Genomic DNA, 13,475 nt, shown 5'->3' on the forward strand with positions numbered 1-13,475 from the left:
TGAAATTATCCCCCAGGGATAAGAAAGTTGCCTTGGAAATTCACTTACAATGAGATCCCACACCTGCATTTATGATCCAGTGAAATTTCACCCTAAAAACCCAAAGGGATCTTATATTTTTAGTGAGGCGCATTGAGTCAATATATAAATTTGCCCATCCCCACTTCTCTTAAGGAAGAAGTTGAAATTACTTTGGAAAATTCAAAGTAATTTTTTTTCATTTCAAATGCCATTTTGCTAAAATCCCATATGTACTTTTGTTCCACTTTCTGTTTTCAACGAGATGTAAATAGATGAATGAATGTCGAGGTGCCTGGGGAGAAGCACCTCTGAACGCAGGACGTACAGAAGCAGTGTGTTACCTGCCTGGGAATCGGTGGCTTGCTGCATGGTGCAATAGGAGGGACTCAGTTTGCTTTTACTGCAAAGCATGCTCCTGCCGTCTTGGGCTTGATGTTATTTCTGCCCTGCAGAGAAATCAACATCCGTGAAGCCCTATTGCCTAAATATTGCTACTCTCTGAATCTTTAACTGACATCTCTATCCCGAACTTTCCTGATAATCACTCCCTACTGTGCCGTATCTGCCTCTTGGTCATTTCCTTTGTGAAACTGCATAGACAATGGTTTGCTAGCTCACGATGTTCCACTCCAGTTATTAATGCCTTATTTTTAGAGTATGGTGCCTACCTGCATGCTTATTTTATACCTAGTAAAAATAAATTGATCATTTCATCGTGTGCTGTGCTGCTGAGAGTTTTGACTATCTTGCAAGTATTTTTCTGATTAAAATGTATAAGCTTTAAATAATAGCATTGCATCCATTTTTCCTTTTGTTGTGAATCTGCTCTGTGAATATTTGCTTTGAAACAATGAGATGCCTCTTATGTTGAGCTTGTTTTTACTTACAGTACTGCATTCTGCAGGTGCCTAGTTGGCACTTCTTAACCAGTTTGCCTGAAGGAATAGCACGTTAACTAAGGATGCAGTTTGAGAAAAATACTACTTGGAAATACACTGCTTGTAAATTGACCATTGAGGACTAAGGGGGGAGCAGACACTATTGGGAGTTGATATAAGAATGTGCTAAATTAAGTAATTATATGTATACTCACATTCAATACCATTTCTATATTTTCTTTAAGAGGAAATTTGTAACATCACTGTAACCGGATACACAAAAATTGACATGGCTATTGATTAAGGAATATTGCAAACTTTTTGTAGTGTGGACATAATGATTCTATATTATCAGCAATTCAGTTTTTCTATTAAATGAATTTGTTTAGTTGAATAATATGCTGGACTTTATTAAGGAATTTGAAACTTTTTCACAACAGCCTACTAGATGAATATTTATTTCCTATCGAATGGAACTGTCTTCATCTGGGGAATCACCGTATCACATCTTCCTTTGCAAGAGCCTCCTCAGATAAGACTGAGGCATTGTCACTGTCCCTCCAGAAACAAAAGTGGCCATCGTTCATATTTTAGAATTTTTAGAGACCATCATGGAAGACAGTTTTTTTGTTGTGTGTACAGTTGACTGTCCTATTCTGCCCAAATGTCTAACAGAATGTGGCCTGATAGCCTGAGCTGATCTATCACTGGGTTGATAGTGAGGCCCACTGAGGCCAGAGATAGTGACCCCCCAGGCCCTGGTGCTAAAGCGAGGAGCCTTTGGTTATTCACCTGTTCTCAGGAGAGGTGCGTGGCAGGGCCGTGGACCATGCCATTCTGCAGCATTGAGTTCCCAGGAAGCCCATCCTTGGGAACGGTTGTCTCCCTTTGATTCCTTTAGTTATGCCAGGATGCATCAATCCAGTTTCCTAACTCTGTGGCCTGCTTATCTGTTCCTCCTTGTGATCTGCAATCTAGCTCCCGTAAGAGAAAAGGAGATTACAGCTTCCCCAGACTACCTGGAGATAGCCATTTACTGCATAGGGGTCTTCTTAATTGCCTGTATGGTGGTGACGGTCATCCTGTGCCGAATGAAGACCACGACCAAGAAGCCAGACTTCAGCAGCCAGCCGGCTGTGCACAAGCTGACCAAGCGCATCCCCTTGCGGAGACAGGTAACAGAAAGTAGATAAAGAGTTTGAAGAAATTTACTCCTCCCCTTGCCCCAGCCAGCTCTTGGGTCTTTTCCTCTGCTTCGAGGCCATTACTTCTGAGAGCTTCCCATGTGCCTCTTGGTCGCTGTCCAATTAGTGTTTAGAATTTGGAGAGTCAAGTCCTGGTGTGTCAATGGGGTCAACTGAATCAAATTCCAAGGGCATGAAAGCATGGTGGTGTGAGGATCAGAGAGCTGATCAGCAGGACTGGAAATAACACAGGGAGGCGATACCCTTGTGTGTTTGAGACTCAAGTGCAGCAGTCTCTTCGAGGCACAGGCCACTTTTCTTCCTTGTGATCTCATGCTTTTTTGAGATAGACTTATGCCACTATTTGGAAAGGAAAAGACTCTGGTTCTCTGACTTATTTTTTTTAATTCAAGGTCAGAAACCTTTGTCCCAGAGGTGAATCTGAACTACTACTTGATTTAAAACTGGCCCGTGGTGTCTTTCTAAGTTGAATTTTGGCTCCACCTCTCTGATTCTGAAGGTAGAGTTGTATGCACATATTACGTTATTGTTAGCAGTTCACAAGTGTGGCTGTGGGTTCTGTGGTGGGATGATTTTCATGCTGAATAAGCAATAGCTTGTTTTTAACCTCGTGCTTGGTCTTTGGTGGTAACTTTTTGCTTGTCTGTGGTTAATTTTGCTTTGGGGAGATAAGAGAAGGTAGAGCCTACACATCTGCCTTCAACCGAAGTCCTGCACAGCTGAGTGGGCCAGGAAACGCTTCGACTCTTTCCTTTATGTTCACGAAGATGGAAAGGGAAGGCAGGTGTGAATGCAAAGTGTTTACAGAAGTATTTGGAACTTGGTTCTGATAAAGGCATTTTTTGAAACAGCAAGTACAATGGCTAACTCAGTGGCTCTATTGCAGTGTGTATTTTAGTAGAATTTATGGGGTGCTTGTTAAAATTGCAGATTTCTTGGTCTCTGCCCCAGAGACTCTGGTTCAGTCTGTCTTGAATGGGGCCAGGAATCTGCATTGTAAGTAAGACTTTGGGTGATTCTGAAATGCACTTGGAGAAACCCTGGGTTAATCTCAGCCCTGCCCCTCCTGGGACTTTAGGTGGTGATGACTCTTTCTGGACAAGGCATTAGGAAGGATTAGGAACCAGTTGGTCAGCGGCAGTTTTGGCATAGATCTTGCTGTTCTCAACCCAGCTCCAAACTCTGGGCTGATTGGGTCCTTGTTGACGTGTTTGAAGCCAGGTTTCCAGCAGGTATTTCTTCATGGAGTCTGAGGATACCACTTGGAGTGTGTGTTAAGCACAGGCGAACACCTGCACTGTGTTAAGAGCAAGGGAAAAAAGCTGCCCATTGGGTCAGTCGTGCCACCAAGAATGCTGCTGTTTTTAAAATGACACCACTGTCATTCTTGGGGCCAGGGAAGCCACTTGCCTGACATAGCCAGATGATGCCTTCAGTGACCTTCAGATGGCATAGCCACCCCTCCCCCACCCTCCCTCCTTACCAGTTACCTCTGGGCCATTCTTACAGCCACCACCCGAGGACCTGACCTCAGGGAGTTGAAAAAGGGACTGATGTTTCCATCTCTATTATTATTTTTTTAAATAGGGAAAAATGCTACCTTCTGGGGGAAACCTGTAATTTGATGTAGCTAGACCATTGTTCCGTCATTATTTTGTCATCTTTTTTTCTGCAACTGTGGCAGTGCTCTTCTTTTATTTAGAGTCCTTTCTCCTTTTTTCTCCCTCTCTCCTTCCTTCCTTCATCGTGATTTTTCTGAGTGCTTGATCTAACCCAGGTTGCATGGCCTGTCTCCTTCACCAATGGCTCCAAGGTTTTTGGGGGACCTTCATTTGAAATGTGATTGCCTTGTGTTTCAGGAGGGTCAAGTAGCCTAACAGAAGCAGGGAAAGTGGGCAAATGCTAGTCCCCTGGAAAAAATAAAACTATTTGGGGGCATGTCGACACTCCTCAGCTCCTCTTATATGTCAAAATGGGATGCATTTCACAGATGCTCATTTCGCAAAGAGCACTTCGTCAGCAAGCATGCCCCTTCGGTGGAGGAGATGCCTATCAGGTATCTGGATAAAAGGGAGTTACTGGACTGTAGCTAGAATGAAAAGTCCCAGAAAGGCCGGCAGATAGGTTGATGACAGAGAAAATACCACAGGGATGCCAAGCATGCCTTTACCTGGCGACAGGTGAGCCTGTAATCAGTTGTCTTAAGGATGGGTTGTTCCTCGGCATTTATGAGGCCACTTTTCGTGCTGCGTTTGCCCAACCTCCTCTGTCGCACAGGTAGCACTCAGTGTCTTCAGGATGGAGTCCGAATTCTATCGTCTTGGCCCTGACCCTCGCCCCTCCCCCAACACACATACACACATAGCATTTCACTCAACTCAGTCATTGTTCTCTTTTTAGAACAAGAAAAGCTTTTTTTTTTGTTTTTTTTCAGCCTATTGTGAGTTTTTCCTTCTTGACATTTATTAATCTGTACTAGACTTACCAGTGTAAGACAGACATTTCAGTTTATTTTTTTTGAGACAAAAAGGTTTTTCTCCAGCACCTAAGAAGAAATTCTTTGTGAGTGATCATTTCTCAGTAACCTTGAATTTTTTGAGACTCTGTATATGTTGTGATGCTTGAGAAAAGAGAAACAACTTTTTGGTGGGGGAAGGTGGGTGGCACATGGCGTCTCTCTGTTGCCCTTGACGGCTCACCCCACATTCAGTTTCCGGGCAGGACACTGGCCCAGACACTGCTCACCTGCTCCTGCTCCTTGGGCATCCACCATGTTAAAGGGGACCAGCAAGAACCAGCCCAGCCTAGCAAGAGTCAGAAGTTTCTCTGGCTGGATGTGGTCCTGGGGTGTTGGTCGGTCAAGCGTCTTTGTGAGCTTGTCCGCTCTCATACAGGTCTCCAGGGTTGCCAGTGGACAGCGTGGCCATTGTGAAGTGGCCTTTGCACATCCACGAGTTAATGAGAGGGCTTCACTTTCTGGGTTTTGCACAAATCACTTGAGTGGTGAGGGTGAGGGGTGCATAGGAAACCGAGGATGTCTGTTCAGGAGGCTTGTGGTGTAGCTCGGTTTATTGAATCGGTTTTTCAGAAAGTGAATGCATCAGGTTCTTTCTCCGGAGCCAGAAGTTTCCATAGGGCAGCATGAAGATTTAACCGTCTCCATAAACAGATAGGGTGGGGAGACTCACATGGGTGTGCAGCGCCCACTCTTTCCCACCACCATCGGCATCTCAGAAGGGGCTGTGGGCTATTTTTTTTTTTCGGTCTTTAGTTTCACTCTCTTGGTTGCTGATACAGGTAGATTGAAAACTAGAGAAAAATGAGGGGCAGTCAAGGTCGTGTTGTGTAACAGTATCTTGGGACAAATGGCATGTTCCCAGGGATGTGATGAACAGGACGGAGATGGGGGTGGGATGGGATTCAGGAGCCAGCTCTGGGGGCCATGTGTTAATGGTTATTGAACACACCAAATTCTGGGAAGGGAAGTTCTGCTTCTAGACGCTCATTTACTACCTAGCAGCTAAACAGCATGATCTCGGAACAATCTCTGTATTTTGGTCAATCAAGTGGTCTAATGAAACCTCACTGGTTCCCGAAAACATTTGGGTAATTAGAGTGGTCATGGTTGGCTTAACTGGAATCTGCCCTTTCGTGTGGGTGCCCCTCCCTCCGCAGCCTCCATCTAGCCGTCCTCTCTTTTCAGCCTCCAAAGGACGGGCAGTGTGACTAAGATCTGACTTGCATTTGGCTGATGCGATCTTGTAAGAAGAACCAGCCCGTCCGGGACTGGTGAGCTGTTCCTGTTATAGGTTTACTCATCGAGTCCTGGGGAGAGGATACAGGGGGGCGGAGACTTGGTAAGAGAGAAGAGCGAGTGCTGGATAAACTGTCTCGTGGAATTACCTAAATTTTGTTATGGAAGGAAAAAAAAAGTCCAACCCCTGGAACCTTTTATCTCAGCCACCTGGGTTGAGGTGGTGAAAGGCTTTTGTTCGGCCATCAGGGGGTGGTGGGCAGGGCTTACAGCGAAAGTATATGAACTCCGGAACCTTCTGTCCTGGTTTGGGAGCATGGATCCACAGCCTGAGAGTCAGAGGGTTTCTCTGGCGGGCCGTGGTCGCAGGGGTGTTTGTGAGTCCTCAGGAGTAAACACTCAAATATTCACCACTCTCCCCTGGCATCTTTGCTTTTGCCTGCTTTTCTGAGTTCCCCTGGTTGTTCAGTCTAATCTGGTATAAAGAGAGAACACCATTTCTTGGTGGCCCTTTAAAAAGAAAGGAAGTAAAACCACGTCCGTGATTAATCTCCCGTATGTATTGTGGAAATATACAGAAGGCACAGTTAGTTAAAAGCTTGATTTATGATGCTCGGTAAAGAGATTCTGGAAAGTGAGGAAGCTGAATTGGAGACTGAAAAGACACACTAAAAAGTGCCCACCAGGGTTTGGGAGTGGAAGACAGTTTATTTAGAGCGTTAGCATTTATTTTATAAATAACGAACATAATCACCACTATCAGTGGAATATTTTTGAATTAGATAAAAAAAGAAACCTCAGAATTGAAAAAGAATATCTGATAGGGAAGATTATGATTTTGTTGTGTGGGGTGGGGGGGTGGTAATTTGATAGTGCTGAATTAGTGCAAGGACTCGAAGGTGGGCAGTGGCAATTGCTGGAGGGGTGGGATCTGGGCGAAGGAAGACCCAGGGAAACTTGGTGTTCAGGAGGAATCGCCTGGGGGGGATCGTGTCAAGCCCTGGAAACATGTTAGCTCTTGGAGTAAAACGGAGTGAAGGGAAAGCCAGTCGCATTTTACAGTCCCAGAGGGGGTGTTAAAAGCATAGTAAAAATGCGTGGAGGTAAAATTAAGATATACCTCTGTAGACAGAGCAATGGACCTTTGTAGTTCTTATACTTTTGGCATTTTCTTACCTTTTTTTCCTCTGTGGTCTTTACAGAAGTATTTTCCAGATCTGTACATTGACTCTAAACCTCTATACTAATCTCAACAAAATTTCCATAAGCAATCCTTTTTGTAAAGACAATTTTTTGATTTTACTAGTAATGACAGCAACCAAGTTTGTAAAGGTTTCCCATTTTAAAAGCTTTTGCTTTGAAACCTTGTTGAAACAATGGTTTGGAGGGGGAGGCGTGTATGAATGTGAACTTTTGCCAGAGGTTTGTGGGCGAAGGTTCCTTTTGGTCCTAGGTCCGCTGCAGAACAGTTAACTTCTGTCTAACGTTGTTCTGTTCCTCAGCAGCCTCTAAGCCATATTTGTCATGAGGACGCTTTTATGTTCCAGCTTTCCTCCTGCCCTGGGAACGCCCCTGACTCCTGGATCCTTTATTTCTTGAGTTTGCTCTTCTGCTCCCTGGAGCCCCAGCCCTGCTGGCTGGAAGCAGAGGGTCTCACCTTCCAGACCAGTAAAGCAGATGCTGTTCTGCAGTCAGCCCCTAATGCCAGCGGGCTTGCTTTCTTCCCATTGCACACAGTGTGACAGCATCTCACACACAGAAAAACGGGAGGCTCCAAATGCTTTGGGTTCCCCAGAGAAGGTGCCAATCATAAGCTCCCTTGGATCTGGGCAGCAAATGATTCTAAAAAGAGGCGCTAAGAGAAACGATGGTGGTGTGGGTAGCAGATGATACCTGAGCTCTTAGCAGGTTTCCGGCTGAGCAGTGAATGCTTTACCGGTTCACCCTCCCAGTAGCTCAGTAGGGTGGGAACTGTTGCTGTCTCCTTTTAACTCAAGTTTGGGAAGGTTAGGTGACTTCCTGAAGCTCTCACAGTTAGCCGGTGCCTGAACTGGGCCATGGACCCCGAAAGTCAGATCACACAGCCTCACACTGGTGCCGTTGGTCAGGATGCCGCCGCCCAATGAGGGGTCCCGTGTCATAAACAGTTGGCAAAGGAAGGGCACTCACTAGGGTTGGCTGCATGGCTGGGGGCAGTTACTGGGGTACCCACATGGAAGGATGCAGAGATGCTGCAATACTCAGCCTGGTAGCACAGGGAAGGGGCGAAAGCCATGATTTCATCATTGAGCTCATTTTAGAAGAGAGTGTATTTGAAGCCTATGCCCTTTGTTTTCTTTTCCTTCTGAGATATGCACAGTTCAGATCCTTATGATTCTAAAAAATATTTTTATTGTCAGAGAAAGTGCTTTTTCTAGAGCGTAAAAGAGATACATTTTCATGATGATGAAATGCAAATGGTTTGGAAAGTTCTGAAATCAGATTTTTTTCTGCCTCCTCCCTCAACTCCTAATCGCACTCCCCAAAGGTGACCCCTGCTAAGGCGCTTATGTTCCTTCCCAAAACTTTTTTTAAATCCTGGTTCTCACACCTCACCGTGGGAAGGCTGCTTTCGCACATCGAATTCTGTCAGCTCGCTGATGAGAGCAGTGATTTGTGAGGACAAGGCAGGGATGAGGGGCGTGCCTCCTCACCCAGAACTGTGCCCCTGTTGGTTCCCTGTGGGTGCCTCCTCCTCTCCCTGTGGGGTCCTCCACGCACGGATCGTGGGATTCCGGGAGCCCTGAGAGGCCAGTGGAGGTGGTCTCCGCTGCTGGCCTTACAGGGGGTGTTCTGACTGCGGAATCTGCCGCATCTTGGCCCCTGGGGCCTTATATGTCTCGCTGGGATGCTGGCTTTCACTGGTTTCCTAAATCTCACCAGTGATCTTCGAGCACAATTTCTCATTGCAATGAGTGGTGACTTTTGCCTCCTCCTGTGGGAGAACCTTCCAGGTTTTTGTCTTTGTAAATACCAGCCTCCTTTTGCATCCATAGCATAGGGCCCTGATGCCAGACATTAGGATTTGGGGAAGTATCTTTGGCCAGACCCATTCTTGAATCTTCTTGAGCCCTTCTCTGTGGATGGAGCTCATGGTGTTCATGTGGTTCGTGGAGACCTGGATAATGTTCTGAAAGATCCTGGTTTCTGATGGGTCCCTGCGGTCAGCACACTACAGTGAATTGGGCCCCACGTGGAGTCTATGCAGAGGTCTTTGAAGTTGTTGCTGTTTGGCCAGGGTGGGGTCCCTCCTAGTCCGTGTCATCAGTCGGGTACAGAGGTGAATTCCATAGGAGTTCACGCATTTACGTTCTCGTCTCTTCCTCCGTGTTTCTGCCATTTGCCTGTGCGGCCGGACACTTGGCTGTGAGGCGTCAGCCTCTTGGAGCCTAACATGTCCATGATACCTCTCTCAGCTCCAAAATTATCTTCAGTTTCTTTTTAAAAAATTTTTTGTTTGATGTTCACAATGAATAAACATTGCTCATACTATCTGCATAGTAAAAGTTAGGAATAACTCCTTCTGGCAAAGACTGCTCAGAAGGCTCAGAAATGTACTCATGTACATTTGAAAAGATAATAGAAATTCTGTTAAAAATTGCCTATTTCTTGATTTAATACAGAAACCAACCTCCTATTCCCAAAATGATTTTTTCCCAGCTTCCTATTCCTAAAGTGATTTTTTTCCCCCCTCAGTCTATTCCTGGGCATCTTCTCGGGTTTCCCAGAAACTGCATTGAGGGCAATCTGGATTTACGAAGGAAAGAATCAAGGCTTATTGAACAGGACGTCCCCTGGGAAGTATAGGTCTCTGGTTCCCTGTGGGAATGATCCAAGCTCCCCACTGTAAAAGTTCATCCCCGTGAAATTTGTTCGTCTATGCTCGGTCTTCGCCTCCCTGATTGAAAAGATGTTTGTAAGCACAGCCGGGGAGTATGGTTAACCTGGGCAGTCGTGCAGGGGGCAGAACGGAGGTGGTGGGTGGGCTGCTTCGATGGGTCCTGTTTAACCCCATATTCCTACTCTCTCGGGCCAAAGTCTTGTTTATGGTTTAGAAGAAGGTGGTATCCAGCAGCCCGTGACTGAGCAGTAATCCTCAGCAGTGCCCTTCAAGTGGGCTCTGCACACGTTTTCATTCACAGACACCAGCAAAGAGAAGACGTTATAGTTAAGAAATAACCGTTTTATCAGACGCAGACTAAAATGGGCAAGGGAAAATAAGGAAACGTGGTGAAGCCTTGCGCCCTCCTAGGTGGGAGAGGAGCTCCCCCTGTGATTAGGAAGAAAGATGTATTTGACTCTTTGGTCCCACATGTTCAGTCCACTGGTTTCTGAAGCTGAAGTTGACGAGAGGCAGTCAATTTTCACCGAATGGCCCGGACATCAGCCAATTTCCAGTAGGGCTGGGGAGAAGCAGAGAATGGCCCCAGGTGCCTGGGTCTCAGGCTCCTTTGAATAAAGGCACTTGCTGCTCTCACATTCAAATCCTAAAGCAAGTTCCTTGGGATATTCTGGTTTACATTTCAAAAGACAGAAAAAATATTGAAGAGCTGATTGTCCATACGTTTTTATGGAATTTCATAAGCACAGTGTTAATACATGATCTGAGCTGGTCAACGGGAAGATGGATCATCTGGGGCTCTGGTACAGGTACAGGAAAAAGGCAATAATGAAGCCTGTCTCCGTGTCCTCAAGCAACTGTCTTGAGGAATTAGGACAGAAAGAAGACTTACGTTTTGATAAGGCACTGTCTGAGACTGTTGTTTGAAAACCTGGTTTTAGGAACATACAATTTAGATGAAATCTAGTACTGCATAGATTGGAAGACGGAGGAGTTGGCATCCAGTGGATTTGGTCCTAAATTCATGGGTTTGGTCGACCTCCACCTTTCTTTCTTTTTAAGAGTTGACCCTCTGGCTGGGCTCTGGCCGGCTCCCAGTCTTCTCAGGTGGAGCCAGGATTACATCTGTGTCTTTGCATTTTGTATCCAGGTTTCTGCCGAGTCCAGCTCCTCCATGAACTCCAACACCCCACTGGTGAGGATAACAACGCGCCTCTCCTCGACAGCAGACACCCCCATGCTGGCGGGGGTCTCGGAGTATGAACTGCCAGAAGATCCCAAATGGGAGTTTCCGAGAGATAAGTGAGTACTTCCTGTTGGGCACATCCCTGGGTGGAGGCTTAGGTCTAAATAGGAATATTGGATTGACATTTTCTTTTTATGACCCTTAACTGCAGAGCTCTTGCTTGGATGATGTCAATAGGAGTGAGTGAGATTGTATTTCTAAATAACCAGCTCTTGGAAAAGAAAAGAATTGATTGTCTTTCTCTCTCTCTCTCTTTTTATAGTTGTTTTAAAACAGAACTCCTAAGCCATAGGTGGTCCCCAAACAAGATGGTACCTCGTCAGCTTCCCCCCCCCCACCCCCAGACAATTCAAACCCAGTCAAATGGAATACAAGTGGAATTATCCCATTTGAAAAACAGATCTGACATTCCTACTTCTGGTTATTAGAACATGACTGTTGAGTGGTTCATTTCTTTGGAGAAATTAGGATAGAATATAAATTACCTTAAGAATCTCCACTCAGTGTTGCTGTTTTTAATGGTTATTCATGTAATATTGGGCAGAAAAGCTTTGAATATGGTCCTGACATCGAATTTCGTGTGGCCCATAATATTTTCCTTATTGGGTGACGTAGAGGTGTCCGATCAGATGTCCAGTCAAAGTGTGGCCACCTGGGCTCTGGTGAGGGCGTTGCTGGGAGCTATTTATTTCTTGGTCTGGCTTCAAGCCCATGTACTTTGGTCTCTGTTGGGCTGGATTTGAATCCTGGCTTTGCCAGCCGGTGGCTGGGAAACCTTGCGTGAGTTTCCTGATGCTCTGAACTTCATTACTGTAAAATGAAAGTCACGGTACAAACCTCCCAGGACTGAGCACAATTCTTGGCTCGTGTGAGTTTCCCTCCCTTTTGTTTCCCTTCATGTATTGGTAACCTGGGAGCCCTGAACCATGGGCCTCAGCAAGATAGTGGTGCCCAGGCATAGACAGGGGGATGGATCTTGGGCTACCAGCCCTCCGTCTTCTAGGCAGGGACCAACCCCCAGACCCACCTTCAGAACTGAAGGATGGTGGTTACTGAAGGGCCGTCAGCCCACTTCTGCAAACCTCTTGTAGTAATTAGAGTCCGAACAGCTTGAGAGTAATGGAGGGTAGAAGTCCCTGACTATACATCTGTGTCAAATCAACTGAAATAAACTCTTGACTTGCTTATATACAGCTAGCCTATTTGCCTTGACATCTGCAGTATCTCCCAGAGATTCTGTTGAGAAGTGTTTAGTTGCTATAGAAGGAACTGTCCTCAAATTTGGAAATACAAAGATGAGTGCTTCTGAAGGCTGACTATGAAGAGCTCTACTGGGAAGGGGAGACAGCTTACACGGCACTTGGAATTTTGATTCGCACAACTCCAGTTTTGTTTTCCAACGGCCGATTTAGAGCTATTAATATGCGTCGTAAGTTAGAACCAAATAATTGGACAGATATCATTCTTTTAGAGTGTTAATGGAAGTAATTTCCAGCTTATTTGTATAGTTAAAAGGCCGTTCATTCATTCATTCAGGACTTGTTTACTGAACATTTATTGGAGAGGCACAAGGGAAAGCACAAAGAATGGTTTCTTTACCTGGAGAATGTAGAGAGAGAAAGTGGGTGTTTCTCATGAGCCCTCCCAGCTCCCAGGTTTGATTATATAAGTACGTGGGTTCCAGTGCACGTTCCTATGTATATAGGACTGAGTGGGGGAGCTGTGATCATATTTTAAGAAATTGCGGCTCTCAGGTTCAGTCCGTAGTTTTTACCACCTGTGACACCCGCAGTCAACAGTCAACAGTGGGAGTCTGTCTGTGCCGAACTGTTAGCTCCCACCCGGGGGTACCCTGAGTGCGGAAAATCTGAGTACTAAGCATTTCAAAACAGGGTTTTTAGCACAAACGTAGGTGGAGCAGATTTCCAGTGAATGAAGGCTATTTAGAAGCAGTTTATTAGATCGGAGGCAGAAGTTATACAAAGAAAGGATTGTTATGCTTGTAGTAGCGGGGCAATAGGACATCAATTAACCTTTTTCCCAATGCAAATGTTTATTTTCTGCCAAGATATTAAATTTAATTTTAGTTCAGGATAGAAGTGGAATGACCTCAGCATAGCATACACTGACCACAATCTTTGCTTAGCTTTTGCACACCATTGTGTACTTACCATAAATACTGTTTACTAATGGCAGCTCCATACTTTGCTGTATTATGCTTAAGTGAAAAAAACACATTCATAAGTATCCCAAAGACTTCTCCATTCTGTTGGTTTCTGGAATGCTCAAGGACAATATGTGACTATTCATATAATGCACTTAGAGCTTCTAGGTTTAGAAATTTAATTTATGTTCACTCTGGAGTTTCTTCATTATTAATTCTGGATAGTTATAAGGATTTCTAAACTGTTATGTCAAAAAAATTCCCCGCAATTTCTAGAATTTTCTTTTTCCTTTACTCAAAAATTAGAGATTTCTTGAAACGTGTTTA

General features: G+C 45.1%; 1 protein-coding gene across 35 annotated transcripts in view; it reads left to right on the top strand.

The window, feature by feature from the left end:
* Positions 1 to 13,475, top strand: part of FGFR2 (fibroblast growth factor receptor 2) — a 103,036-nt gene that overhangs the window by 67,035 nt on the left and 22,526 nt on the right. For 20 of the 35 annotated variants that reach the window (XM_070582938.1, XM_070582880.1, XM_070583854.1 and 17 more), the window contains 2 exons: positions 1,878 to 2,074; positions 10,889 to 11,040. In XM_070582938.1, coding sequence (XP_070439039.1) covers positions 1,878 to 2,074; positions 10,889 to 11,040 — 349 coding nt within the window. Of the gene's footprint in view, positions 1 to 1,877; positions 2,081 to 10,888; positions 11,041 to 13,475 lie in introns of all 35 variants that reach the window. The other 15 variants (XM_008514131.2, XM_070582812.1, XM_070583789.1 and 12 more) reach the window with 2 other exon arrangements.

This window comes from Equus przewalskii, chromosome 1, assembly GCF_037783145.1.
Source record: "Equus przewalskii isolate Varuska chromosome 1, EquPr2, whole genome shotgun sequence".
Taxonomy (NCBI): domain Eukaryota; kingdom Metazoa; phylum Chordata; class Mammalia; order Perissodactyla; family Equidae; genus Equus; species Equus przewalskii.